The 26,810-nt window shown below is 35.0% G+C and overlaps 1 protein-coding gene across 13 annotated transcripts in view; it reads left to right on the forward strand.

The window, feature by feature from the left end:
* Positions 1-1,765: 1,765 nt before the first annotated feature.
* Positions 1,766-26,810, forward strand: part of LOC117324378 (DNA polymerase epsilon subunit 2-like) — a 64,384-nt gene continuing 39,339 nt past the window's right edge. For all 13 annotated transcript variants that reach the window (XM_033880199.1, XM_033880203.1, XM_033880205.1 and 10 more), the window contains exons 1-14: positions 1,766-1,863; positions 2,237-2,337; positions 7,786-7,861; positions 8,917-8,994; positions 9,504-9,597; positions 10,027-10,098; positions 13,619-13,702; positions 14,434-14,490; positions 14,709-14,830; positions 14,965-15,106; positions 16,013-16,133; positions 16,605-16,719; positions 18,255-18,438; positions 19,402-19,578. In XM_033880199.1, the coding sequence (XP_033736090.1) occupies positions 1,799-1,863; positions 2,237-2,337; positions 7,786-7,861; positions 8,917-8,994; positions 9,504-9,597; positions 10,027-10,098; positions 13,619-13,702; positions 14,434-14,490; positions 14,709-14,830; positions 14,965-15,106; positions 16,013-16,133; positions 16,605-16,719; positions 18,255-18,438; positions 19,402-19,578 (1,488 nt within the window). In that variant the 5' untranslated portion in view covers positions 1,766-1,798. The remainder of the gene's footprint in view (positions 1,864-2,236; positions 2,338-7,785; positions 7,862-8,916; positions 8,995-9,503; positions 9,598-10,026; positions 10,099-13,618; positions 13,703-14,433; positions 14,491-14,708; positions 14,831-14,964; positions 15,107-16,012; positions 16,134-16,604; positions 16,720-18,254; positions 18,439-19,401; positions 19,579-26,810) is intronic.

A 26,810-nucleotide genomic window follows, 5' to 3' on the forward strand; every position in this document is an offset into this window, starting at 1 on the left:
TGTGTATATGTGATAACTGTCATTATAACATTCGGTTATGAACCTTAGCTGGAGTATGTTAGTTTAAACTGTGGTGTTAATGTAACACAACAGGCTCCAATTTCACAAAATAATCTCACATTAAGATAGAGGACTTACTTCAGCATTGTTGGTGCATTTTGATCAAGTCACAATTTTCCATTATCAATTATCTATTATAACAATACAATTCTGTGATCATTTCTTGTTTAATTGGCATCTACTGTATTTCAAAATAGCTGAAATATTGTCATAATGCTGTAAATCAATGAAATGCTTTTTCTTTGTATTGTATCTTGCATCTTGAAGGAAACTAGGACTGAAAAACTCTTATAATGTAACAAATAAATTAATTCTGATGGTCTCAATATATACATTAAACTAACATATCAGGGTTTCAATGTTTTATTGATAGCACTCTGACACACTAACGTGTGTTACACGAGGTCACATTTATATAAGGACAATGATACGTGGTGTACAGTTAATACAGTTTTACAATATTCTATACATATTCAGGGTTCACCCTGGACCCAAAAATCATGGGCCATTATGACAAGATTTCAGAAATCGTATGGGCCAAAACGTAGAAAATTGAAGAAATTTGTGAGTTTTGGTTGATCATTTTGGAAAATATGGGGCAAATGGCAAGGGGGCCTCCAGAGTTATTAAAGAATGGAGGAGCACTGCAGGATACAAAAAATTATTTTGAATCAATTTCTAAAAAAATATCTGATCTCTTACCTTGTTAGGATCAAATTATCGAGGGAAAAATCCAGGACGTATCAAAAGATTGGTTCCGTTTTTTTTAAAAGATTGGTTAAGTTGTTTTCTTTGTATGCTCCTAAAGTTTAACGCATCTAACCGAAATGATAAATTACCAGTAGTTGTTGTTGGGTATAATTAAATCTGTGGCAGAACAGCAAGTTGAATGTATAATGTACCCCTGAATGCAACAAATCTTATCAGCTGAACAATTTGCCATATGCTAGAATCAAAGTATCAATTAGGATTTCACCACTTCTTGTTTTTGTGACAGGCCATATATATACCTGGTACATACAAGTGTTCCTGTTCAACAGATGATTATACAATGTGTGTAGACATTTTGATCTTTTCCTGTTAAATTCTTTCCTCATTAACAAGGCAATGAACTGATTCACAAATATATCGGACCCAGATCACAACTTACTATGAAGCACAGTTTTACTATTTCTTCACTTTTTTCATATCAATTCAAACTATCGATTTCTTTATATGATAATTCAAGCCTTTTCCTGATATCAAAAAACCTTTCCTGATATCAAACACTGATAAAAATAAAAAATAAAAAAAAATATATTAAAAATCAGAATAATTTGAAATCCTGATAGCGTACTAAAAACAGAGACATAAATAGATACATGTATATATGTCTCTGCTAAAAATGAGAAAAAAAACCCATTAAAACCAGAGACTTGTATATCAGGTATATACGTCTCTGTTAACACTAAGTTTCAAACTAGGGAGAAATAACCGAATATCTTTATTAAGTGGAGCAATAGTTTAACAAAAAGTTAGGGGTTGGTAGTCAGTCTACCTTTCACTGTCTGATAACTTTCTGAACGCTTGTTCAAACCAGAGACTTGTATATCTGGTATATACGTCTCTGTTCAAACTACCCCGCAAAATAATTTGTGACACACCCTTTCCGCTATTCAAGGGAAGCTACTCTCATTACCGGAAGTAATGTCAATTTTGTGGCGGGAACGTTTACATTCACAACAACATCAGCCATACCATGGCATCAAAACTAAAAAGCCATGTATTGTCAGCATTCAAGATGCACGGGTTTACATTACGAAGGTAAGCATATCAATACAACTTTATTTGTGTGTGAATTATAGATTCTAATTTCGTAAACGCACTCATCCTTTAACATGCAGTTGCTGACAGTTCATCCTGTCAGTTGTTTACATCTGATACGGGGTAACAGTTACCTATCGTCTGTGTAGATGATAGTTCAAATAGATCATTACTTAGTAAGGAGGTGTGTCACAGGATACCCTCCTTCATTACTGAGATATCGACAGACGTGGATGGAAACAATTACAGTAACATAATAGTATTGGTTATGTTGTGTCCCCATATTAAATGTAGTGTTTAATGATTACTCCGCAAAGTTTTATAACCATTCATCATACCCATAGAATGTATATAATGTGCACTTCTATTATAGTGAGTCCAGTAAGTACTTGGTAGAAGTCCTGGGGTCTGTGGAAGATGACCAGAGAGAAGAATGCCTCGACAAAATCATAGAAACTATACAGAAGCAGCCATGTAAGTTATAACAGTGGTTGTATATCGGTTAGCCAGTGTCCCACAGATTGAACGAAATTTTATATGTGGCATCATATAGGGGAAAGTCGGGTAACTTCGATCACTTCAGTTTCTCTCGGGATTTGAGAGGTCACATGATCGATTCTAGGCTCTGCGTCGCTTACGTAAATGAAAATAGGGTCGAATGCTCCCAAAATACAAAAACTACATGGTCTTCCTCTATAATTGGAGTTTAGAAGGGAAGAAATGTGTCAAAACTACGAGTCGGGTAAATTCGATCATGCGTCGGGTAAATTCGATCAGCACTTCGGGCAACTTCGATCACTTCCGGGTTCACATATATTTGGGAAGTTGTACATATCGATTTTGACTGAAAGCTTCACTCACAGGCTCGAATAAAGTTTATATCAAATAATTCCACCTTCAATAATCATCCATTCAATTGGGACGACTATACATTATTGGTAGAAAGTTCAGATACAACGACAGCACTTTGGGCGGTGTCAAGTTTGTTTTTTCCTTTCTTCATATACGTCTCTGATATTATTGTTTGTTATAATGTAAGCATGCAGTCCGAATTTTTCTGACGATCTTGCGATAACATATACCTTATATCTCCAGTATAACATCAGAACCCGTCGGATTGATAACAAAGATAAATTTTATTCCACGTCTGTGTGGTGTATGCGAATATGTACATTCTTCTGTATTGTCTATACATATACATTTCTACTAGTATAATATTTTGCCTTAACTTCAGACGACTTCAAATGTACAATACAGCGAACAATGATTTGAATTAAATTTAATATGCACCTAATTATCAACATTTTAAATACTAGTACGTACAGTGATCGTTAAGATATCTTTAACAACCCGATAATGAATAATATAATGACTAATATCAGAGACATATATACAGAGTATATTTGTCTCTGCTTATATTGGTTGTACTCGTAGTATGGAGTCTACGTTTTAACTCTTAGATACTATCCATTTGTCCTATAGTCACTTACATTTGTATCATAGATAAATTCTCTATATTTGTTGTTGTCAATAACGCCACCCATTGTTAATAACGTAGACTTTTTACGAAAGTGTTCTACTGTTAATTTTTCTGATGATATTTATATTGACGAAATATCAAATACACTGTATTGTTATGATGAGACGTCGGTATTATGACAAAATGTTTCCATATTTCAACTGATCGAAATGAGATAACTACTCTCCTGTATTCTCTAAAATGTTTGCTTCAATAATAAAAATGTATGTCAGTACAAAAGTGAATCAAAATGATTATATGATAATATTATAGTGGCTCTGTGATGTCGAAGAAATAAATGACCATATATTTGTTCGTGAATTGTAAGAATGGCGTTATTGTGTATTTGCTGGTATCAAATAATAAATTATAGTACATGATTGCCTTGTGTTATCGGAATAATGTATGATTGTGTGTATGGTATACAATTTATCCAGTAAAAAACGGCTCGGCATCGATACAATTTCTATTATGTATACGTCGCCGTTATCGTATTGGGAAAGTTGACCTGTAGTACGTACATGTACTTTTTTTGCTGAATACTGATCTTCAATATTTAAAAAAAAAAAATAGTTTAAGCTTGAGAAAGAAAATTGAGCTTACATGCATGTGTACACGTTTAGCATAGTGATAAAACTGTAAAGAAAATTAAATAAACAACAAATCACAGCAACACATCAGATTGGCGTTCATGCTATATCTATTAAACTTTCAAAGACAAAGTGTAAATTGTCCACACATTTTTTTCTAGTTCGATTTTACTTCATATTGGATTCCAAAAGAAGACAGAATGTTGATTGCCCCTTGAAGTTTGCTCTCGTCATGTACCTTACATCCGACTCTACACTTTTGTTGTGGACCTACACGTTTATACTTCACTTTAGCCTCTTCTTTGGGTTTTAACTGCCATGTGTGGGATATACCGAGTTTAAAAAGTTTAGTGATGACAAAGGCATGATTCCTCGTTATGTACGCCCTCTTCTTTCCATCTTTGGAGGCAACAGCGATCGCGTTAATATCTTTAGGGTTTTCCGGTTCCCTTTGGAGCAAATATCCCTCTCCAACTTCTAGATGCCGGTAGCCCCAGTGATGCATCCCAACAACTGATATACCGGGGATAATAAGATACTTCATCCTGTAAACCTATGTACCGGTAGCCTACAGTTGACCACGCCCCTTTTTAACAACCACGCCCCTTTTTTAACATACAAGTTTGATGCCTGGAACCACATATTCATTTGTGACTGAAGGATCTAGTTTGGTACGGAGAACCATTTCTGAAATATTATCTTATTTTCAAAATAGTTTTCAAAGAAGCAAACGACCCATTTTACAAATAATCATAAAATGATCGTGCATATTGGCTTCGATTACGTGTGATCGAAGTTACCCGCATCTAAAATATTGCCGTGGAGGGTAACTTCGATCATTTAGAATAGCTTATTTAAAATATATGTATTTACACATAAATCAAAAACTTATATAATTCGTTAGTTTTAAGTTAGAATATTCCAATTGTGATACACGCATTTTTTAAAACAATTACTTACTCTCTCAGCGAATAAAAATCTCTTGAGTAAATGTAGTTGAGTTTCGTATTCGAAATAGCCGCCTTTTGGAGGTGTGTTCATCATCGGAAAGAAACAACCAATCATATCGCTTCACGTATATTTCGTCATGTGACATGTATTCTTTTTATAACAAAGGGGATTTCCAGTTTTTCCAGCAACGATGTTCGAAAACTGTGTTGTGGAGTAATCGTAATGTATGTGAGAATATGTAAAGTGATCGAATTTGCCCGCATGATCGCTTTTTCCCCGTACACATAGTGGCTCCCTTTATTCGTGACCACTCAAGCATATCCCTTATCGAGAGCGTCCTGTCTCCTATCAAACACACGCGAGCGCAGGTAAATCGGGCTATGCGCATGTGTGTATTGTAGTATTGGAACTTATTCGACATGTTCTGGTTAATCCGCCATTACGTCAGACCAAAACATCGTCATTTTAAATACACACAGAAAGCACATCGTTTTATTTTGGCCACTACAAAAGTTACCACATTAACCAAAAACTATCAAACTTATGGGATATAGTCTTATTGATCATGCATATTGCTGTCATTTATCCGTATTTTCGAAAATCCATTGGGTCCTATTCGACATGTCCAAGTTTGTAATTAAGCCGCCATTACGTCAGACCAAAACATCGTCAATTTTAAACGCACACAAAAAGCACATCGTTTTATTTAGGCCACTACAAAAGTTACCACATTAACCCAAAACTATCATACATATGGGATATAGTCTTATTGATCATGCACATTGTTGCCATTTATCCGTATTTTCTAAAATCCATTGGGTCCTATTCGACATGTCCAAGTTTGTAAATAGCCGCCATTACGTCAGACCAAAACATCGTCAATTTTAAACGCACACAAAAAGCACATCGTTTTATTTTGGCCACTACAAAAGTTACCACATTAACCAAAAACTATCAAACTTATGGGATATAGTCTTATTGATCATGCATATTGCTGTCATTTATCCGTATTTTCGAAAATCCATTGGGTCCTATTCGACATGTCCAAGTTTGTAATTAAGCCGCCATTACGTCAGACCAAAACATCGTCAATTTTAAACGCACACAAAAAGCACATCGTTTTACTTAGGCCACTACAAAAGTTACCACATTAACCAAAAACTATCATACATATGGGATATAGTCTTATTGATCATGCACATTGTTGCCATTTATCCGTATTTTCTAAAATCCATTGGGTCCTATTCGACATGTCCAAGTTTGTAAATAGCCGCCATTACGTCAGACCAAAACATCGTCAATTTTAAACGCACACAAAAAGCACATCGTTTTATTTTGGCCACTACAAAAGTTACCACATTAACCAAAAACTATCGAACTTATGGGATATAGTCTTATTGATCATGCATATTGTTGTCATTTATCCGTATTTTCGAAAATCCATTGGGTCCTATTCGACATGTCCAAGTTTGTAATTAAGCCGCCATTACGTCAGACCAAAACATCCGTCAATTTTAAACGCACACAAAAAGCACATCGTTTTATTTTGGCCACTACAAAAGTTACCACATTAACCAAAAACTATCATACTTATGGGATATAGTCTTATCGATCATGCACATTGTTGCCATTTATCCGTATTTTCTAAAATCCATTGGGTCCTATTCGACATGTCCAAGTTTTGTAATTAAGCAGCCATTACGTCCGACCAAAACATCGTCAATTTTAAACGCACACAAAAAGCACATTGTTTTATCTAGGCCACTACAAAAGTTACCACATTAACCAAAAACTATCATACTTATGGAATGTGGTCTTTATTATCATGCACATTGTTGTCATTTATCCGTATTCTCGAAAACCCCATAGGGACTTTTCGAAAATTGGAGATTCCCGCCAATCTTTCCTGCGTTGTGCTTGACTTTCATACTCAAAATACAAACACTTGGACAGCAAATTGTGATATATTTCATATTGATGACACTTCTGCACTTTGATATTAATAAAATTAAAGCACATAATTGGATCTTGGTGATGATTCCAAATAGAAATTATCGATAATTATGTGTCTGGTTTTCAAGTTTTCTCCAATATGGCGTCTAGTGAAGACTGAACCGAGCGACCGCATAGGATTGTGGGAAGGTCAGGGGCCACTATGTAAACACAAGGGCAAATAGAGAGCTGCCAATCTCTCTGTATATATGTCTCTGTTAATATATACCTAATTACTATATATTGCGAATCAAAAACTGGAGGAAAATGTGTATTTATGAAAGTATACAGGAAGTCCCAAAAATAATAACTGGGTCTGACAGACCAATTAAGTTTCTATGCGAAATAGTCCCTTAATGCAACGGGCGGGTCATCAGTCTATGCAAAATGGTGGAACGCTGAATGTGTGAGCCTGCCAAAACACAGATTCTGCCAAAAAGAAAACGTTAAAGGGACTGGAATCGTCAAAACCTGAGTATTTCCTCAGGAAAGGAAATGAATCGTTGGAACTTATCAAGAGAAGAAAAGGGAATAGACTTGAATTCTGATTTTGCTGGATGTCTATTGGATTGCTGGTTTGCTTTTGAACATTATCAACTTAACTGATCTAAAATTTGATCGACCTTTTGTAGTATGCATATTGCTACATTTTGTATTTAGATGAATGTTTGTTTCATTTTGCTCATTTATCAAGCGAATATTCTGTTAGTATTCCAGTTTATATTGTGCTGGAGTATATTGTGATAGTGATGGTCTGACTTCCAGTTTTATAACGTGCTGGAGTATGTTGTCATAGCGATGGTCTGACTTCCAGTTTTATATCATGATCTTGATATGCTTCGCAATTTGTATCTGAAATCTTCATTGCAGTGTCCAGTTCACTTATTACCAAAGCCACATGTGAAACAGCTGTTCAGGAGTGCAACGCCGAGCATGATGATGAAGGGTAGGACAGTTTTGGGTTGAATGTTAAACTTTCTGTAACTTCCAACCAGTGTTCAATCCAGGATTTGCACAAAGAGGGCCAGTTCAGCTCACAGTGTTAGAAAAAGGTGCTATTTCAAAGGAAATGGGGCCATTTAATATAAGTTAATAATGTCATATCTAAAACACAAAACAAAGATGAAAAACCTTTTCACTGTTTAATGTGATAAATAACATACCGGTACACTTTTTTCTGTTTCGTTTCATTTTCATGAATTTTGTCCGACTTTTCATCAGGCCTACTTGTAGCAGCTGAACTAACTGAAGGAATTTCACCCCTTCTCTCTCGAGAAGTCTCCGACTTTTTTTGTTTTCCGATTTGAAATAATCGAATATTTGTTTTATATTGCTGACATGAAACCTCCTTCATTGACTACAACTTTTGCTTCAGAATCTGTATCACTGGAATGTTTGTTTTGCATGCGATAATGATACTGATGAAAAGTCTCGTTTTGAACATACTTCCTGTGTAAACACTACAGAGAGATGTTGATCATGAAAAGACTCAGAGACTAATAAATATTTGCACATTCAGCAAATTTTAGTGCAGAAATAAGTATAAACCATCTCAAAAAATGTCATTTCAATATGCCGACTTGACCCGACAGTGTTTTGAAATTGTGCAGTTTGAATTACAAAGGCGTCATTGATGCAACGGCATGGCCTGGATTGAACACTGTCCAACTAGTATATAATTAATATGATTTTTTATCTAATTATTTCCTTTGCGTCTGTTTTAAATGGATTTAGCTTTTACACAATAAAATCAAATTTTACACAACAAGATCAAATTTAAAAATTGAAAACTTCTATTTGTCATTAATACAAAATTATTGGGAAGATTGACAAGGTGCCAAGACAACACAAACTAAATTATACAAATGCTGAAATAATCACATACTTACAACTTTGTGTTTGTAGAAATATCTGAAAATATTTTGCTTTATGTAGCAATAAATATTAGGATCGGTATAGAATTTGTTTTATGAAATGAAAGTTGTCTTTTTGAATTGACAGAGAAAATGTGCTGTGTGTCATTGATGCCTTCTCTGTCCCTCGACTATCCTATGTCGCTGATCGCAAGAAATTCATACAGTAAGATCCTTTTCGTAAAGAAAAATGTTGATAATGGTCCTTGATGGAAGCTCTTTGTTGTTGTCATTTTGTATGAAAGGCAACATTGTTAACTTATACATTTTTGATCATTGTAAAAAAATCTGATTTAGAAATATTGCTGCATGAAAAGACAGAAAGTCACAGGGTCCAACAATCTTGGAGAGTAGAATAACATCGATCAGATACATACTTCATTTGTTGACAATTTAATCTGGTGAGGATTAAAACTGGGTGAGGATTAAAAACTGATCAATGTATGAGATGCATTGAAAGGAGGAGGATTTCCTTTAAGATGTGTTTTTTCTTCCTAACTATCACTTTAAATGAATTAATAGTTCATGAATGTCAAGACTAAGTAATATGAATTTTACCAGCAATGAACAACTCTTTCTTGTGAAAAACTAGTTGTAAGCTAATATTTGTAAGTCAGATTTAATGTATGTAACTATTAAATAAAATTGAAGCTTGAGATGTTTTACTTTAAACAGCAATAAGACGTTACAGCTGGGCAGCCCCAGTCTACATGGGACCGCCTCAGACAAAGCCACGCTATTTAGGGACAGATATACAATACTCTACCAGGTAAGATACTTCTGTTTAGTATTATTGGAATATTCAAATTATGAACATTTCTTTGGTTGAGTCATGAAATTAGTGAATTTAATCTGTTCTTTTCTTTAAATATTAGATTTATAAGTGTAATATTCAATTTAATTGATTTCTGACATATTCAATGTTTGATTTTTGTTTCAGTAACAGATCTGAAATTCAGAAGAATCATCTGTAGATTTGAATGCTGCTGTACGTCAAACAGTAGCATTTATTAAACACGTTTGATAACAATTAATTAAACATTCCTATGAAATTGCAAAAATAGCTTATGTTTGTCACGGTACAGATATTAAGTATAGTATGCCTTGGTTTAAATTACTGTAAACATGACCTTTGGTAGACGTTGTATTTAATTACTATGAAACAGTGGAGATTATCTCCCTTGTCTTGTTTACACAGCGGACACAGCGACATGACCTGTTTACACCACCAGCTATCGGAACCCAGGAGGAAAAGTCCAAAAAGTTTAAGGTAAGATAAGGTTACTTTTGACTTGGATGATATTGTGTGCTTTGTGTCCAGTTCATTTATATTTGAAAAGGTGAAATCAGTGTTCACTTCAGCTCTCTGTACTTATTATTTTTTGAGCAACATTTGTATGTCGATGGAAACATAGTTTGCTCATGTACAGGTCAGTATTTTTAGCCCACCATCATCAGATGGTGGGCTATTCAAATCGCCCTGCGTCCGTGGTCCGTCGTCCGTCCGTCCGTCCGTCCGTCCGTCCCTCCGTCCCTCCGTCCGTCCGTAAACAATTCTTGTTATCGCTATTTCTCAGAAAGTACTGAAGGGATCTTTCTCAAACTTCATATGTAGGTTCCCCTTGGTGCCTAGTTATGCATATTGCATTTTGAGACCAATCAGAAAACAACATGGCCGACAGGCAGCCATCTTGGATTTTGACAATTGAAGTTTGTTATCGCTAATTCTCAGAAAGCACTGAAGGGATCTTTCTCAAATTTCATATATAGGTTCCTCTTGGTGCCTAGTTATGCATATTGCATTTTGAGACCAATCGGAAAACAACATGGCCGACAGGCAGCCATCTTGGATTTTGACAATTGAAGTTTGTTATCGCTAATTCTCAGAAAGCACTGAAGGGATCTTTCTCAAATTTCAAATATAGGTACCCCTTGGTGCCTAGTTATGCATATTGCATTTTGAGACCAATCGGAAAACAACATGGCCGACAGGCAGCCATCTTGGATTTTGACAATTGAAGTTTGTTATCACTATTTCTCAGAAAATACTGAAGGGATCTTTCTCAAATTTAATATGTAGGTTCCCCTTGATGCTTAGTTATGCATATTGCATTTTGAGACTAATCGGAAAAACAACATGGCCGACAGGCAGCCATCTTGGATTTTGACATTTGAAGTTTGTTATCGCTATTTCGTAGAAAGTACTGAAGGGATTTTTCTAAAATTTCATATGTAGGTTTCCCTTGATGCTTAATTATGCATATTGCATTTTGAGACTAATCGGAAAACAACATGGCCGACAGGCAGCCATCTTGGATTTTGACAATTGGAAGTTTGTTATCGCTATTTCTAAGAAAATAATAAAGGGATCTTCCTCAAATTTCATATGTAGGTTCCCCTTGGTGTCTAGTTATGCATATTGCATTTTGAGACCAATCGGAAAACAACATGGCTGACAGGTAGCCATCTTGGATTTCGACAATTGAAGTTTGTTATCGCTATTTCAAAGAAAGTATTGAAGGGATCTTCCTGAAATTTCATATGTAGGTTCCCCTTGGTGCCTAGTTATGCATATTGTATTTTGAGACTAATCGGAAAACAACATGGCCGACAGGCAGCCATCTTGGATTTCGAAAATTGAAACTTGTTGTCGCTATTTCTAAGAAACTGATGAAGGGATCTTCCTGAAATTTCATATGTAGGTTCCCCTCGGTGTCTAGTTATGCATATTGCATTTTGAGACCAATCAGAAAACAACATGGCTGACAGGTAGCCATCTTGGATTTTGACAATTGAAGTTTGTTATCGCTATTTCTAAGATAGTATTGAAGGAATCTACCTGAAATTTCATATGTAGGTTCCCCTTGGTGCCTAGTTATGCATATTGTATTTTGAGACTAATCGGAAAACAACATGGCCGACAGGCAGCCATCTTGGATTTCGAAAATTGAAACTTGTTATCACTATTTCTAAGAAACTGATGAAGGGATCTTCCTGAAATTTCATATGTAGGTTCCCCTCGATGTCTAGTTATGCATATTGCATTTTGAGACCAATCAGAAAACAACATGGCCGATAGGCAGCCATCTTGGATTTTGACAATTGAAGTTTGTTATCGCTATTTCTCAGAAAGTACTGAAGGAATCTTTCTCAAATTCCATGTATAGGTTCCCCTTGGTGCCTAAATCTTAAATTTTATATATAGGTTGCCCTTGTTTGAAAAGTACTAGAGGCTTCTTCTGAATTAACACATATTAGTAAGACATAGAAGAAGAGAAAAGTAGGGAAAAGATCAATCTGACATGGAACCTATGAAGAACATTCAATGGTGGGCGCCAAGATCCCTCTGGGATCTCTTGTATAAAATATTGTAAATAACCAGCCAATGTTTTATAAAATATTGTAAATAAACAGCCAATATTTTATGAAATATTGTTAATAACAGGCCAGTATTTTATGAAAAATGGTACACTGCAGGAGTTATTACAGTGAATGATTAAATGTAAGACAAAATATCTTTCTCTTTTCATAATTTTAATGAATTCTGTACTGTGTTTGGTACAATAACAAATTATTTACAGTATAATGGAGTAATCCAAAGCATTATGATATACTTGAGACCTTTTACAGCTCCAAGTATAACTTTGACTTTCCAAGATATTCCTCTTAATCCTGAGTGAATCCTAAAGAAAGAAAAAAAAGGTCGCATGACTTCTACCGTTTACTGTTGTGAAATAATACCAACATAACTGGTCCGCAAAAATGAGTGAATATCTTTGACTATAATATTGAGAAACGGAAAAAAAGAACCAACCAACCAACTCCTATGCATATAATGTAGGATTGTCTAACAATCCTAATTGTAATTCTTGTAATAGAGAAGGAGAGACAATCGTGCATATGTTCTGGGAATGTGAGGAGGTCCACAAATTTCTGGCAAGTCTTGAAAGATTGTTAGATGCACTACCAATTACATTACTGATTAATAAAGAAATAATGTTATTTGAAATGGTAAATAATACAGGCATTTATAATTGTGTCGATAAAGAAATTGTTTTTCTAATTAAGTCTTATATCTACAGAACCAGAAATATACGCGATACTCTCTGTAATTTACGACTAGTAAATGTAATAAAAGAAAAGCTATGTGGTTATAAAATGTATTACATATGGTAAAGGAGACCCATGTCTACAATTGTTTGTAAATGAATGGAAGAAATGGATCAAACTTATAAATATTGCCTAAAACCTGACATGACTGATTACAAATTCTTCAACTATTTAAATTTTAGTTATCCAGTAACTATCTTGTGATTTCACCATTAAATTAACTCAGTTTTGATTTCCTTCCATGATATGCTTGTTCTGTTAGCTGTCCTTTTCTTTCCTTCTCTTCTTTCTCACTTCTGTTCTTTCATCAGCTTCTCGTTCTTTCTTTTCTCCTCTCTTTTCTCCTTATAGCAATACAGTATTATATAACATGAAACATTAACTTTCTTTATGCAGTCATTGAAAATCTTCTTTGTATAATTTATACGGTATGAGAGAGGTGACTTTATGAAAGACAATACAGTATATATATATCCATCCCTAAGCATAATAAATGTAAATTAATATAAACATATGCAAAGCTTATACGAGGGTAAATTGATAAACATATACAAACCTTATACTAGGGTAAATTACTAAACATATACAAAGCTTATATACTAGGAAATGATTTCTGTCATGACTCTGTAATCAATGATAAAAACAATATTTTACACTTATGTTAAATATTTGTTTTCCAGCTGAAGCCAATCGAGTTTTTACTGGGCAGTAACACTAAGCTAGGAGATATTATTGTACTTGGAATGTTAACACAGCTTAAAGAGGTGAGAATGGAAAAATTATCTAGAATTAAAATGATGTTGTTTTATTACCTTACCTGGCGCCGCGTCCATTGTCTGTCAATATTTCCTTTAAATTGCTACTAGGTCTGAATGCCTGAATGGATTGTGATGAAATTTGGTGTGGTGCATTATTGGCTAAAGGAGACCTGATGTTGTATAAATGGAGGATGTTGTTCCCCTGGGGCTAGAAGGGCGGGGCCCAGTAGGGGAAAATAGAGAAATATCATTTAAATCACTACTAGTCCTGAACACCTGAATGCAGTTTTACAAAATTTGGTCTTGATCATCATTGAATTTGGCCAAAGGAGATTCAACATTAAAGGGATGTGTGGCTCCTATAGGCCTGAAGCCTAGTGAGGGTTTTGAATAGGGGAAATATTGCAGTTCTTTAAAATTCTTATTCTTTAAGAATGACTGGATTTGGTCCACATTTTGTTTGAATTGTGTTCAGAGAGAAAGCTCAAAAAGTAGAAAATATTGGTAATATGAGAGTAATTAAAAATAAAACTGTTTTTATACTAATACAAAACAAAATTCAACATGGATATTTAAAAAATAATAAATGAAAAATACAATCCCGCTTCTTATTAAACTTCAATACGATTTTTGTTTAAGAATATAAATTTGTTTGTAATGAATATATCATTTTACAATATTACCAAATGCATGGCATTCATAAATTACGACAAATTTTGAAATATTTAAATTTCCAGGGTAAATGGTACTTGGAGGATCTGACAGGAGCTGTTGCTTTAGACCTCTCTAAAGCTGTATCCTTTTACTTACACACCAGAACTGTAAACTTAGTCCAGCACGTGAATTCAGCATGATCAGACAAATAAAACAAAAAATTCAGTACTTCCTGGTCAGGATTTAGGAAAATATTCATTCTGTAAGTCAATTGATCTGACCAATAATTCTTATTATAATAAAGTTGACATAGGCAAGTCTGGACCCTTTGATTTTCTTTCCTCAACTCTTGCTTTAGAACTTCCACAGTGGCCTGTTTACAGAGAATTGCTTTGTATTGGCCGAGGGTTGGTATGAAGACTCGGTGTTTCATATAAACGCCTTTGGCTTTCCTCCTCCAGAACCTGCAAAGACTACAAGGTTGGTTGTGAAAATGTTTGATTTCAATCACACACAATTATTGATCCCTTTTAGTGGGAATTTGAAACCAATTTTATGTATGAATATTTTATGACTAGTGAATTATAGTTGATGTTTAATTCAATCTTTTGCAGAAATTATTTCGGAAATGTAAATTTTTTTGGAGGATTATCCAACATCAGTGTTAAAGGATCCGTGAGACTTAAACATATTGAAGAGGAGAATCCGGACGCCATGTTTGTGTTCTTGTCTGATGTGTGGCTTGACCAGGTCAAGGTACGGTGTACTCCTTGCCGACTGCCGTCTCTTATTCCCGAAGCACATTTTCTTTGACAAAGTTACCAATCAAAAATTTTGTCAGATTCACAAATAAGTTATAAGTGCTCAAAACCTTATGACAATAACGTATTATTTATGCCATTGGAATGCTTCCTTCTGAGAAATGTTCTGTATTATTGAAAATATGACACAAAGCACATCCCTGTACTGCTGTTCAATTTGTTGAGTAACAAAGTTAGGGAGGTATGCTGGAATCGGGTCCACCCTCCCACCTATCTGTGTCGGGATCTTACCAGGACAACTACTATTTTCATGCTAATTTTTAAAACTTCACTGATTAAGTCACAACATTCTTAAATTGTGCACTAAGGCTTCTTTTTTATCCACATAATTTTAGCCCTCCATTATCAGATTAAAATTGTTCCGCATCAGTGGTCCATCGTAGATATGTCCGATAGTAAACAATCCTTGTTATTGCTATTAAGTGAAAAGTACTTGCAGGATATTTCTGCAACTTCTCATTTAGGTTCCCTTATAAACAGAACATGATTAGGTAAAGGAGATATATATTGTTTTTGCCTATAAACATCTGTGTGGGAAACATTTTGCATTTGACAATTAATTGCTCTAGTGACATTATTTTGTTGTTTTACCCAAATTCATACAGTGACCTACTCTTAAGTATATTCATATTTCAATGCAAAGGCCAGTGTTAATAAAACTCAGAAGTCTGCAAATATTGAATAAATCTTAAAGTACATACTACTATTAAAAAAAAAATGAAAATGATTAGATGCCTTTTACAAGATGTAAGGTAACTACTGTGCAAGTGTTATTCAGGAAAAGGGAACTTAATTGTTTGTGGTCCCACAAGTTCCACAATTTTGCAATGTTCTTTTGTAGGTCCTTGAGATGTTGAGGGTGCTTTTTACGGGGTATTCTGAATTTCCACCAGTCTGTTTTGTTTTGTGTGGAAATTTTCTGTCGGCACCACATGGAGCCCAGCATGCTAAAGTGTTAAAAGGTAAATTATGCTACTAAGACATAGGAACGGTGACCTGAAACTCTTTCTGTAGAAACTTAAACAGTCTATTTAACTGCATCACATTTATACGTATACAGTGTTCAAAAGAGAAAGTTGTTGTGAACTTTTTGAATGTCTTGTTATCTGAAATGCTTGCTGGTTCAAACTTTTACTGGAAATCTTTAATAACATATTTTTCACACTTTACCCATATACTTCTGGTTTCCATTTTACATGGAATCATACTGACAAGGTTGAATCTCCTGAACAGCAAGAATCTTTAAAAGATCAGTTTTTGTAACTTATTCCACCAGAATATCTTTAATCTAGAGTGTGCATGTCCTTGATTTCCCTCCATTACTTTTATTATCATAAAGAAATGGAATGTGACAGTTATTGTTCCGAGTTGTTTTTAGTTAAAACAGTCAGCTTAGGATGTCATGATCATGAAGCAATTTATTTTTATAACAGAGGCATTCTCTAGTCTAACGGACCTGATCAGTGAGTTCCCTACGATAGCAGAAAACAGTCGGTTTATCTTTGTGCCAGGTCCTCAGGACCCTGGCCCTTCATCCATTCTACCAAGGTGAGTTTGGAAACTATTAGAATTACTGCAGAAGATTTTAAATTGGTAAATATTAATTTGTTGGCAAACATTAGTTCATTGGTAAACATTAAGTTTTTGGTAAACATTAATTTGTTTGTAAACATTAATTCGTTGGTGAACATTAATTTGTTGGTGAACATTAATTTGTTTGTAACCATTAATTTGTTTGTAACCATTAATTTGTTGGTAAACATTAATTCTTTAGTAAACATTAATTTGTTTGTAACCATTAATTTGTTTGTAACCATTAATTCTTTAGTAAACATTAATTTGTTTGTAACCATTAATTTGTTTGTAACCATTAATTCTTTAGTAAACATTAATTTGTTGGTAAACATTAGTTCATTGGTAAACATTAAGTTTTTGGTAAACATTAATTCTTTGTTAACATTAATTCTTTGTTAACACTAATTCTTTAGTAAACATTAATTCGTTGGTAAACATTAATTTGTTGGTGAACATTAATTTGTTGGTAAACATTAATTCTTTGGTAAACATTAATTTGTTCGTAAACATTAATTCTTTGTTAACATTAATTCTTTGTTAACATTAATTCTTTGTTAACACTAATTCTTTAGTAAACATTAATTCGTTGGTAAACATTAATTTGTTGGTGAACATTAATTTGTTGGTTACCATTAATTCTTTGGTAAACATTAATTCTTTAGTAAACATTAATTTGTTTGTAACCATTAATTCTTTGGTAAACATTAATTTGTTTGTAACCATTAATTTGTTTGTAACCATTAATTCTTTAGTAAACATTAATTTGTTGGTAAACATTAATTTGTTCGTAAACATTAATTTGTTGGTAAACATTAATTCTTTAGTAAACATTAATTTGTTGGTAAACATTAATTTGTTGGTAAACATTAATTTGTTGGTAAACATTAATTAGTTTGTAACCATTAATTCTTTGGTAAACATTAATTCTTCAGTAAACATTAATTTGTTTGTAACCATTAATTCTTTGGTAAACATTAATTTGTTTGTAACCATTAATTTGTTTGTAACCATTAATTTGAGAAGAGAATTTTAATGCTCCTGACACAAAGTGGTCAGATGTATGACTTGTTATCCTTCCTGATTTGTCTTTTGTTAGGACGAAGGTCTTTCATAGCCAAACATCAATGCTGTGCACTCAAATTAGAAATTAACTACTTTTTGTTCAGGTTTTCACTGCATAGGGGAATCACCATCCATGCTTCATAGATGTATTCCTAGGTTATGAAATTAAATTTAACATAGTATGAATGATTGATTGTATTATTTGTAAACTGTTAAAGGATAAAGGATGGATAATCAGGTTAAAATATTGAATGTTATTCATTAAAGACTTTTGTTCTGGATACTTTGTTAGACTACTGGTCATCATGAGAATTCCACTGGAATCATCAACCATAAACACAAGCCTGGTGCTGTACCTACGAGCTAGGAGCCTGTGGAATACAGAATTGTTGGATTAAGTGTTATATGCATGACTGTATAAACTTGAGATTATTTACCATTTACAGACCTGCTATACCAAGTTCCATCATTGAGGATGTAAAACAAAAGATTCCGTCGGCCATCTTTACCAGTAATCCATGTCGGATACAGTACTGTACTCAGCATATTGTAGTTTTCCGTGAGGATATTGTTACTAAGATGTGTCGTAACTGTGTCAAGTTTCCAGAGGACGGAGATGTACCCTCACATGTAAGTTCTATAATGTTATTCTGTAAACAGCCTTTATTTCATGACTGTCATTGTGAGTTTTTATTAGGTCACCTGCGACAAAGTGTCAAGTGACCTATTCTAATCCGTCGTCGTGCGTCCGTAAACAATTTACATTTTCAACTTCTCCAAAACCGCTAAACCAAATTCAATGAAATTTGGCAGAAAGCTTCTATGGCTGAAGGTCAAACAAAATTGTGAATTATATGGTCCCCACCCCCCAGGGACCTGAGGGATGGGGCCAAAAAGGGTCAAATTGACTAAAACTTCAAAAATCTTCTTTACTCTGAGATATGGTTGAATCAGACATTCTTCATAGATAGAAGGGTCTTATGGTGCTTTACCAAAATTGTGAATTTCATGACCCTGGGGTCTCACTTTTGCCCCTGGGGAGGGGGTAAACTTTACTATAGTTTGTAGATTTTTTTCTTAGTTGTATGGGGAAAAAAATCTCAACCAATCAGAAAGCCACATTCTGCATACAAACAATGGAAAATCAATTATAAATGAATGTTATGTAATATGAGTGATAGGAAACATAATTTGACATAAAAATGTAAAGTTTAGCCATATTACATTAATAATGTCTGCAGGAGAGGTAAACAAATTAAACAACTACACAATGGGCAGATCTGTGAGGTTAGCAACCAATTTATGGATTTCAATTAAGTACACCATCTTCTTTCCCAGAAAAATGTTGAATATGGTACCAAATATTGGTGTGTTTATTAGGGTGAATACAGTATATTCAAATGTGGTACCAGATATAGATGTGTTCATTAGGGTGAATACAGTATATTCAGTGAATGTTCTTATTTGATTTAAGAATTAAGAACCTTGATATACTCTAATAACCAGTATTATCCCAAAAAGTAAATCAGAGGTTTTAATTGCAGTTATCTCCCTTTTGACCATGTCTAATATGTACATGCATGCCTGTTGTAGTTTGCCAAGACCCTAATATCTCAGGGTCACCTGTGTCCCCTGCCACTCCACGTATGTCCGGTGTACTGGTCACATGATGTGGGACTCCGGCTTTACCCTCTTCCTGATCTTATAGTGTGTGCAGACAAGTTTGACCCCTTCCAGCAAACGTCTGTTGATTGTACAGTGATGAACCCGGTAAGTTTTCCAGTTAAAGTTGTTTGTAGATTACGTGTTAAATATGTTGTATAGGTCAAAGCACTAGCTGTATGAAGATACTTCATCAGTCATTAACATCATTAACAGATTTTGTTACACTTGGTAGTAAATAACAACTTTCTTTTGGCGACCACCACCCCATATTTCTGTGAAACAACAGGACAGATTTTACTCATAGATTCACTTTCACTCATAGGTGTCAACCATTATCCAGATTACGCAGTGTAGCCTTGGAAAATCATTAAAAAAATTCCCCTAAATCCTAATTTGGTACATTGTCCAAATCAACTCGGGTTTAAATTTATCCTGGATTTGAGCAGCCATCCCTCATTAAGCCTCAGAAAACTCAAACACGTCACCCCTGGCCTGGTTATATAAACAAAATAACACCACAACCTATATTTACAGTAGCTGCCAAAATTTTAGATTAATGGACACTTTTACTTTATGATATGTCATCTATATGGATTCAGTCAATTAAGTCAAAAATGTTAATGCTAATTAATTATGACATTTGTTTTAATTTGTGGTAATTAATGTTCACGATTTTGTGAAAGTATGTACAGTCAAACATTTCTATAAAGACCGCCCAAGGGGAGACTGAAAAAACAGTCACTAGATATAGATTACCTTTTTCAACACCAACTATAGATATAGATTACCTTTATAGACAGGTCAACACCAACTATAGATATAGATTACCTTTATAGACAGGTCAACACCAACTATAGATACAGATTACCTTTATACACAGGTCAACACCAACTATAGATATATATCACCTTTATACACAGGTCAACACCAACTATAGATATAGATTACCTTTATACACAGGTCAACACCAACTATAGACATAGATTACCTTTATAGACAGGCCAACACCAACTATAGATATATATCACCTTTATACACAGGTCAACACCAACTATAGATACAGATTACCTTTATACACAGGTCAACACCAACTATAGACATAGATTACCTTTATACACAGGCCAACACCAACTATAGACATAGATTACCTTTATAGACAGGCCAACACCAACTATAGATATAGATTACCTTTATAGACAGGTCAACACCAACTATAGACATAGATTACCTTTATACACAGGCCAACACCAACTATAGACATAGATTACCTTTATAGACAGGCCAACACCAACTATAGATATAGTTACCTTTATAGACAGGCCAACACCAACTATAGATATAGATCACCTTTATACACAGGTCAACACCAACTATAGATATAGATCCCCTTTATACACAGGTCAACACCAACCAGCTGATTTGGAACTTCCTATATATGTATTGTATGTTCAATGCATGTGTTTCATCATGTAATGATATCAATATTTATGAATGTAAAATGTTGTTTACAAATGTGATGTTATTTTTTTAATTAATACTTGATGTTTAATTCTTCAACCCTTGAATAGTGTCACTATTGAGCATTCATTGATCAGTTTATGTAACTACAAGAACTACACGTGTTTAACCATGACATACAATCCTCTGTTCAAGGATTTCAGTCGGTACAAGTTTGAATCAATAAGTGATCCAAATGTATAGATATATGTTTGTATTAGCAGTAAATCCTTGTCACACTGTCAGTTTTACAGGCCGATCAGTCATTTAATATCCAATGCTGTTTGTATTTTATTGCCATTTAAAAATGTTGATTTATTAGCTCACAGCCCGAAGGGCAAGTGAGCTTATGCCGTGTCCCGGTGTCCGTCCGGCGTCAACTTTTTCATTTAAATAACTTCTTCTCAATAACCAAGAGGCCCAGGAACTTCATATTGGGCCTGTAGCATGCTGGGGTGAAGGGCTACCAAGTTTGTCCAAATAAATGACCTTGACCTTCATTCAAGGTCACATGGGTCAAATAGGCTATAATCTTCAAACGACTTCTTCTCAATAACAAAGAGGCCCAGGGACTTGATATTGAGCCTGTAGCATGCTAGGGTGAAGGGCTACCAAGTTTGTTAAAATAAATGACCTTGACTTTCCTTCAAGGTCACATGGGTCAAATAGGCTATAATCTTCAAAGGACTTCTTCTCAATAACCAAGAGGCCCGGGGACTTGATTTTGGGCCTGTCTGTAGCATGCTTAGAGCCAAGAGTCACCAAGACCCGATCTTAGGCCAATAGTATGCTGGAATGAAGGACTAGAAAATATATTGACATGAATAAACCTAGCTTACTCTGATATTTGAATAAAGTTGTTATCAGCATAGTATCTGTAGAAATGACCTCAATCAACTGCAAATTTGCTGTAGAGCCAGGTGAGCGATACAGGCCCATTGGGCCTCTTGTTAAATCAAAGGGCCAAACCCTGAAAATGTCAGGGATGGGAAATTGTGAAATGAAATTAAGCATACTTTCCATAGATATAGCAATTTAAATTTCAAGAGCATCATATGTGCTGGTGTGTATTGACACCAAATTATTGTACGAATCTTATTAAAAGATGCAGCTTGTATGGCTGATCAAAGTTTTGAAGATATGTTCCCAACATAAGCAACATTTGACAAGCTGTCAGTACTAGACCGAGCTGTTTCTATGTGTCCAAGCATCTCAATTGATGCCCATTAGAGAATTGGTCAATTCTATGATCTGGTTCACAATATGGCAATTTTCCCCACAGTATTAAAGCCATGAAATCACTCAATCACCTGTAATGAGTGCAAACTAGAATAGGAACTGACGTAAGCTTATACTTGTTGGACGTGTTACCTTTTTAAAACTTCCAAGACAAAATACTAGGCTACCCAAAATATAGGCACTGACACGGACGCCGGTAGTACAACAATTAACTCACTGTTACTCGAAACTAGTGAGATAATAAATATGACAGTTTCGTATCAACAGTGTGCGGATCAAGAGGCCAAGTATCGATGAATATCGGATATTGTCTGTTTTGGATGGATTGGACAGCTTACGCCGGAGTTGTTCGATTATGAAATAATGATAATGGCCTTCATGATTTTAATTTATATCCTCAACCTCCAATGATGTAGAAGCGCAGTGATTGGACGACCAATCAAATGCCCACCCTGCACTCTCATGAATTGTATAACTACGCGACCCTAAGCAGTAATTATGCTAATTGTAAATTGAGAAACAGTAATAGATATTAAGGATACACCAATTGCGACCAGCGAGCGTCATTACACTGGTAACACGGGAACTATACGCAACAGGAAAGGTATACAATTGGGATAGCTGTGATTGGATATCATTACACTGGTAACACGGGCACTATATACAACAGGGAAGGTATATAATTTGGATAGCTGTGATTGGATATCATTACACTGTTAACACGGGCACTATATACAACAGGGAAGGTATATAATTGGGATAGCTGTGATTGGCCGGATCAGCCTCAGTCCCCCAAAACTTGTCTCAATGATGACTAAAACTGCAGAGGACCTAAAAGGTCCCTGACGTTAATAATTCTTAGCTAGCCTTTGAAGGAAAGGAGAAGCTTATGTTGTTGCCCCGGCATTGGTGTTGGATTCTTCATGTTTTTATCTAAAACGTTTTAAGTGCAAGGCACTCCTTTATAAGTATACTAGGGTACTGTTATTTGGTTTGAGGTTTTCTTTGGGGATTAACTTTTATCTCTCAGAATCAGAAATTATTTTTGTGAAAAAAAGTCTGTTTTGTTCATACATCATAAACTATTCAATATTTCCTAAATTATCATAATCCAGGGCATCCATCATCTTCACTAGTTAAGGCTTCTGATTGCATTTCACTCCGGAAAACCTTGGCAGATATAGTCATGTTCAAACTGTTGTGCCCTGGAATTCCAGGGCATCCAATCAAATGGCGTCTTACATTCAGACTTATATTTTTCACAGTACACAAACACTGCAGTGCACAGTACATATCCACCTTGTTGACTTTAAAAAAAAGATATATATTTTGGAAACATTTGGAGTGCTTGATCAATTGATAGAAGTTATTGATCACATACCTCATAAAAATGACACAAGCCACGATTTGTGTTTCTTAACATCACCGATGAAGTACATCACATTCTGCAATGCTTATCTTGATTGGTAAAAATTTAGTGTGTAAAGGGCGGTAATTTTGATTTTTTTTCTGTAATTTTTTTAATCTGTAATTTTTGTATACTGATGCTTCCCATTTTGACCGTCAGTGTATATACTAGGCCTATATGTATGTCTTCTCCAGGCTCAATAAATGGGTATATTGGCTTAGTCTGAGGACACTAATTGATAGAACACCCCTATGTCAATTAAAAATCCCACTCAAGTTACATTTTAATCATTGAAATAAGTAAGCTGTATCAATGTTCATATGAACAAATGAATGTCTAAACAACCTTATGATAACTGATAAATGGCCCGCGACTGTCTAATACTGTTTTTAGTCTCTGATTTTCCAATTGGAATTTAATAAGTGAAACCTCGTAATGTTTTTACATTCAATACTTAAAATGAAAGTAGAATACTTTCTATTGGTTCGTCGTTTCCGAGAAATAGGCCACACAAAAATGGCCGTACTGGTTGAATTGGTTGGAGTTTCCGCATAAGAGATTCCGATAGCAATAAAGAGGTTGCATGTTTTAAATCAGTTGATGGTGAAATGCTTGCACAAAATATATAACACAAATGTGTGATTCAACAAGTCGTGTGCACAGATAATGTAGGCCAATTCATCGGGAACAAATCATGGATTAATTGATCTATGAACTAAACTTCATCATAGTATGCCAATTCAAGTGAGGTTTAAAAGCGTAATTCTTCACCGTTCATCACAACTTTAATGCAAGTACAGCCCTTTTAATGTAAATACAATTCCTTAAAATGACATGGGATGATCGTCAGTATAACATTTAGGAATACACTTAAATAACAATAAAAATGTCTTCTTATTACATGCCATTTTATATCTATATAATATTTGCTTTTCTCCTGTATTTCAATCCCTCATACCCAGCACCTATGAGTGGCCTTCGACACTTTGATTTTTTCCCCAAAAGTAGATTTTACAAAATCAATGTAACAGACTTAAATAAATAGACATGATTTAAAATTGATAATTCGAAATTACAGATAATTAAAATGGGTCAATGTATCACTTTTTATCAAGAACATTGTGATATATTAATTCAGGAACTCATTATACATCCAAGATTTTCATTCTTCATTTCTTTTTGAAAAAAGGGGAAGCCAAATGAAGTTAAGAATCCAAATAATTTCATTCAATTAGTCAAATTGATTATCCATTAATTGTCATTTAATCTTAGTTATAGGTTTGATTCAGATACAATTAGGAAATGTGATTAAAATCAGATCAAATTGTCAAAAGACATTAATCTATATTGAAAATTAATATTTAATTCCTTTGAACAAATTAATTTATTTTATTTACAAGCTGAGGTATGCATCAGTTTTAAAAACTGTAACAGTTTCATAATTACATTTGTACATGATCACTCTTTTAAGTTTTGGTGAATTTCATATTTTGCTCTCAGGGTTCCAGAGCTGAGAGCCGCTGACTCTGGAGATTTTAATCTATTAGGATGTAGATACCCCCTAATGCTAGTGTGGGGTTTAGTAATAAACATTGTGAGGCGAGCTTTTGCACCTTTGGTGGTACTCTTTGTTTATATTCTTATTATACTTGGGTTGATTTTAAAGTTAGTACAGCTATTCATTCTTCTGATTAGCGAATTTCCAATTCCTGTGCTAAATTTTCACCAAGCTTCAATGAAGAGATGTTTGTGGTTCCCTGTCATCAATATATTGGTGGTAATATGTCACAAGAAGATGCCATGTCATCTGTAGAGTTTGTGGTGCCATGTCATCTGTTGAGTCTGTGGTGCCATGTCATCTGTAGAGTTTGTGGTGTCATGTCATCTGTAGAGTTTGTGGTGCCATGTCATCTGTAGAGTTTGTGGTGCCATGTCATCTGTAGAGTTTGTGGTGCCATGTCATCTGTTGAGTCTGTGGTGCCATGTCATCTGTTGAGTCTGTGGTGCCATGTCATCTGTAGAGTCTGTGGTGCCGTGTCATCTGTAGAGTCTGTGGTGCCGTGTCATCTGTAGAGTCTGTGGTGCCATGTCATCTGTAGAGTTTGTGGTGCCATGTCATCTGTAGAGTTTGTGGTGCCATGTCATCTGTAGAGTTTGTGGTGCCATGTCATCTGTAGAGTTTGTGGTGCCATGTCATCTGTAGCGTCTGGTACCATGTCATCTGTAGAGTTTGTGGTGCCATGTCATCTGTAGAGTTTGTGGTGCCGTGTCATCTGTAGAGTCTGTGGTGCCATGTCATCTGTAGAGTTTGTGGTGCCATGTCATCTGTAGAGTTTGTGGTGCCATGTCATCTGTAGAGTTTGTGGTGCCATGTCATCTGTAGAGTTTGTGGTGCCATGTCATCTGTAGCGTCTGGTACCATGTCATCTGTAGAGTTTGTGGTGCCATGTCATCTGTAGAGTTTGTGGTGCCATGTCATCTGTAGAGTTTGTGGTGTCATGTCATCTGTAGAGTTTGTGGTGCCATGCCATCTGTAGCGTCTGTGGTGTCATGTCATCTGTAGAGTTTGTGGTGCAATGTCATCTGTAGAGTCTGGGTGCCATGTCATCTGTAGAGTTTGTGGTGCCATGTCATCTGTAGAGTTTGTGGTGCCATGTCATCTGTAGAGTTTGTGGTACTGTCATCTGTAGAGTCTGTGGTGCCATGTCATCTGTTGAGTCTGTGGTGCCATGTCATCTGTAGAGTTCGTGGTGCAATCTCATCTATTGAGTTTGTGGTGCCATGTCATCCATAGTGTTTGTGGTGCCATGTCATCCATAGTGTTTGTGATGCCATGTCATCCATAGTGTTTGTGGTGCCATGTCATCCATTCATTTTGTTGTGCCATGTCATCAGTAGAGTACCTTACGTATTGTTTCAAGGTGCTTTAAAAGTACACCCTAATGATTACATAAATGTGCTAAGGTAAGATTTCACACTGATTCTAAGGTAAGATTTCACACTGATTCTAAGGTAAGATTTCACACTGATTCTAAGGTAAGATTTCACACTGATTCTAAGGTAAGATTTCACACTGATTCTAAGGTAAGATTTCACACTGATTCTAAGGTAAGATTTCACACTGATTCTAAGGTAAGATTTCACACTGATTCTAAGGTAAGATTTCACACTGATTCTAAGGTAAGAATTCACA

Source organism: Pecten maximus, chromosome 3 (genome assembly GCF_902652985.1).
Source record: "Pecten maximus chromosome 3, xPecMax1.1, whole genome shotgun sequence".
Lineage (NCBI taxonomy): Eukaryota > Metazoa > Mollusca > Bivalvia > Pectinida > Pectinidae > Pecten > Pecten maximus.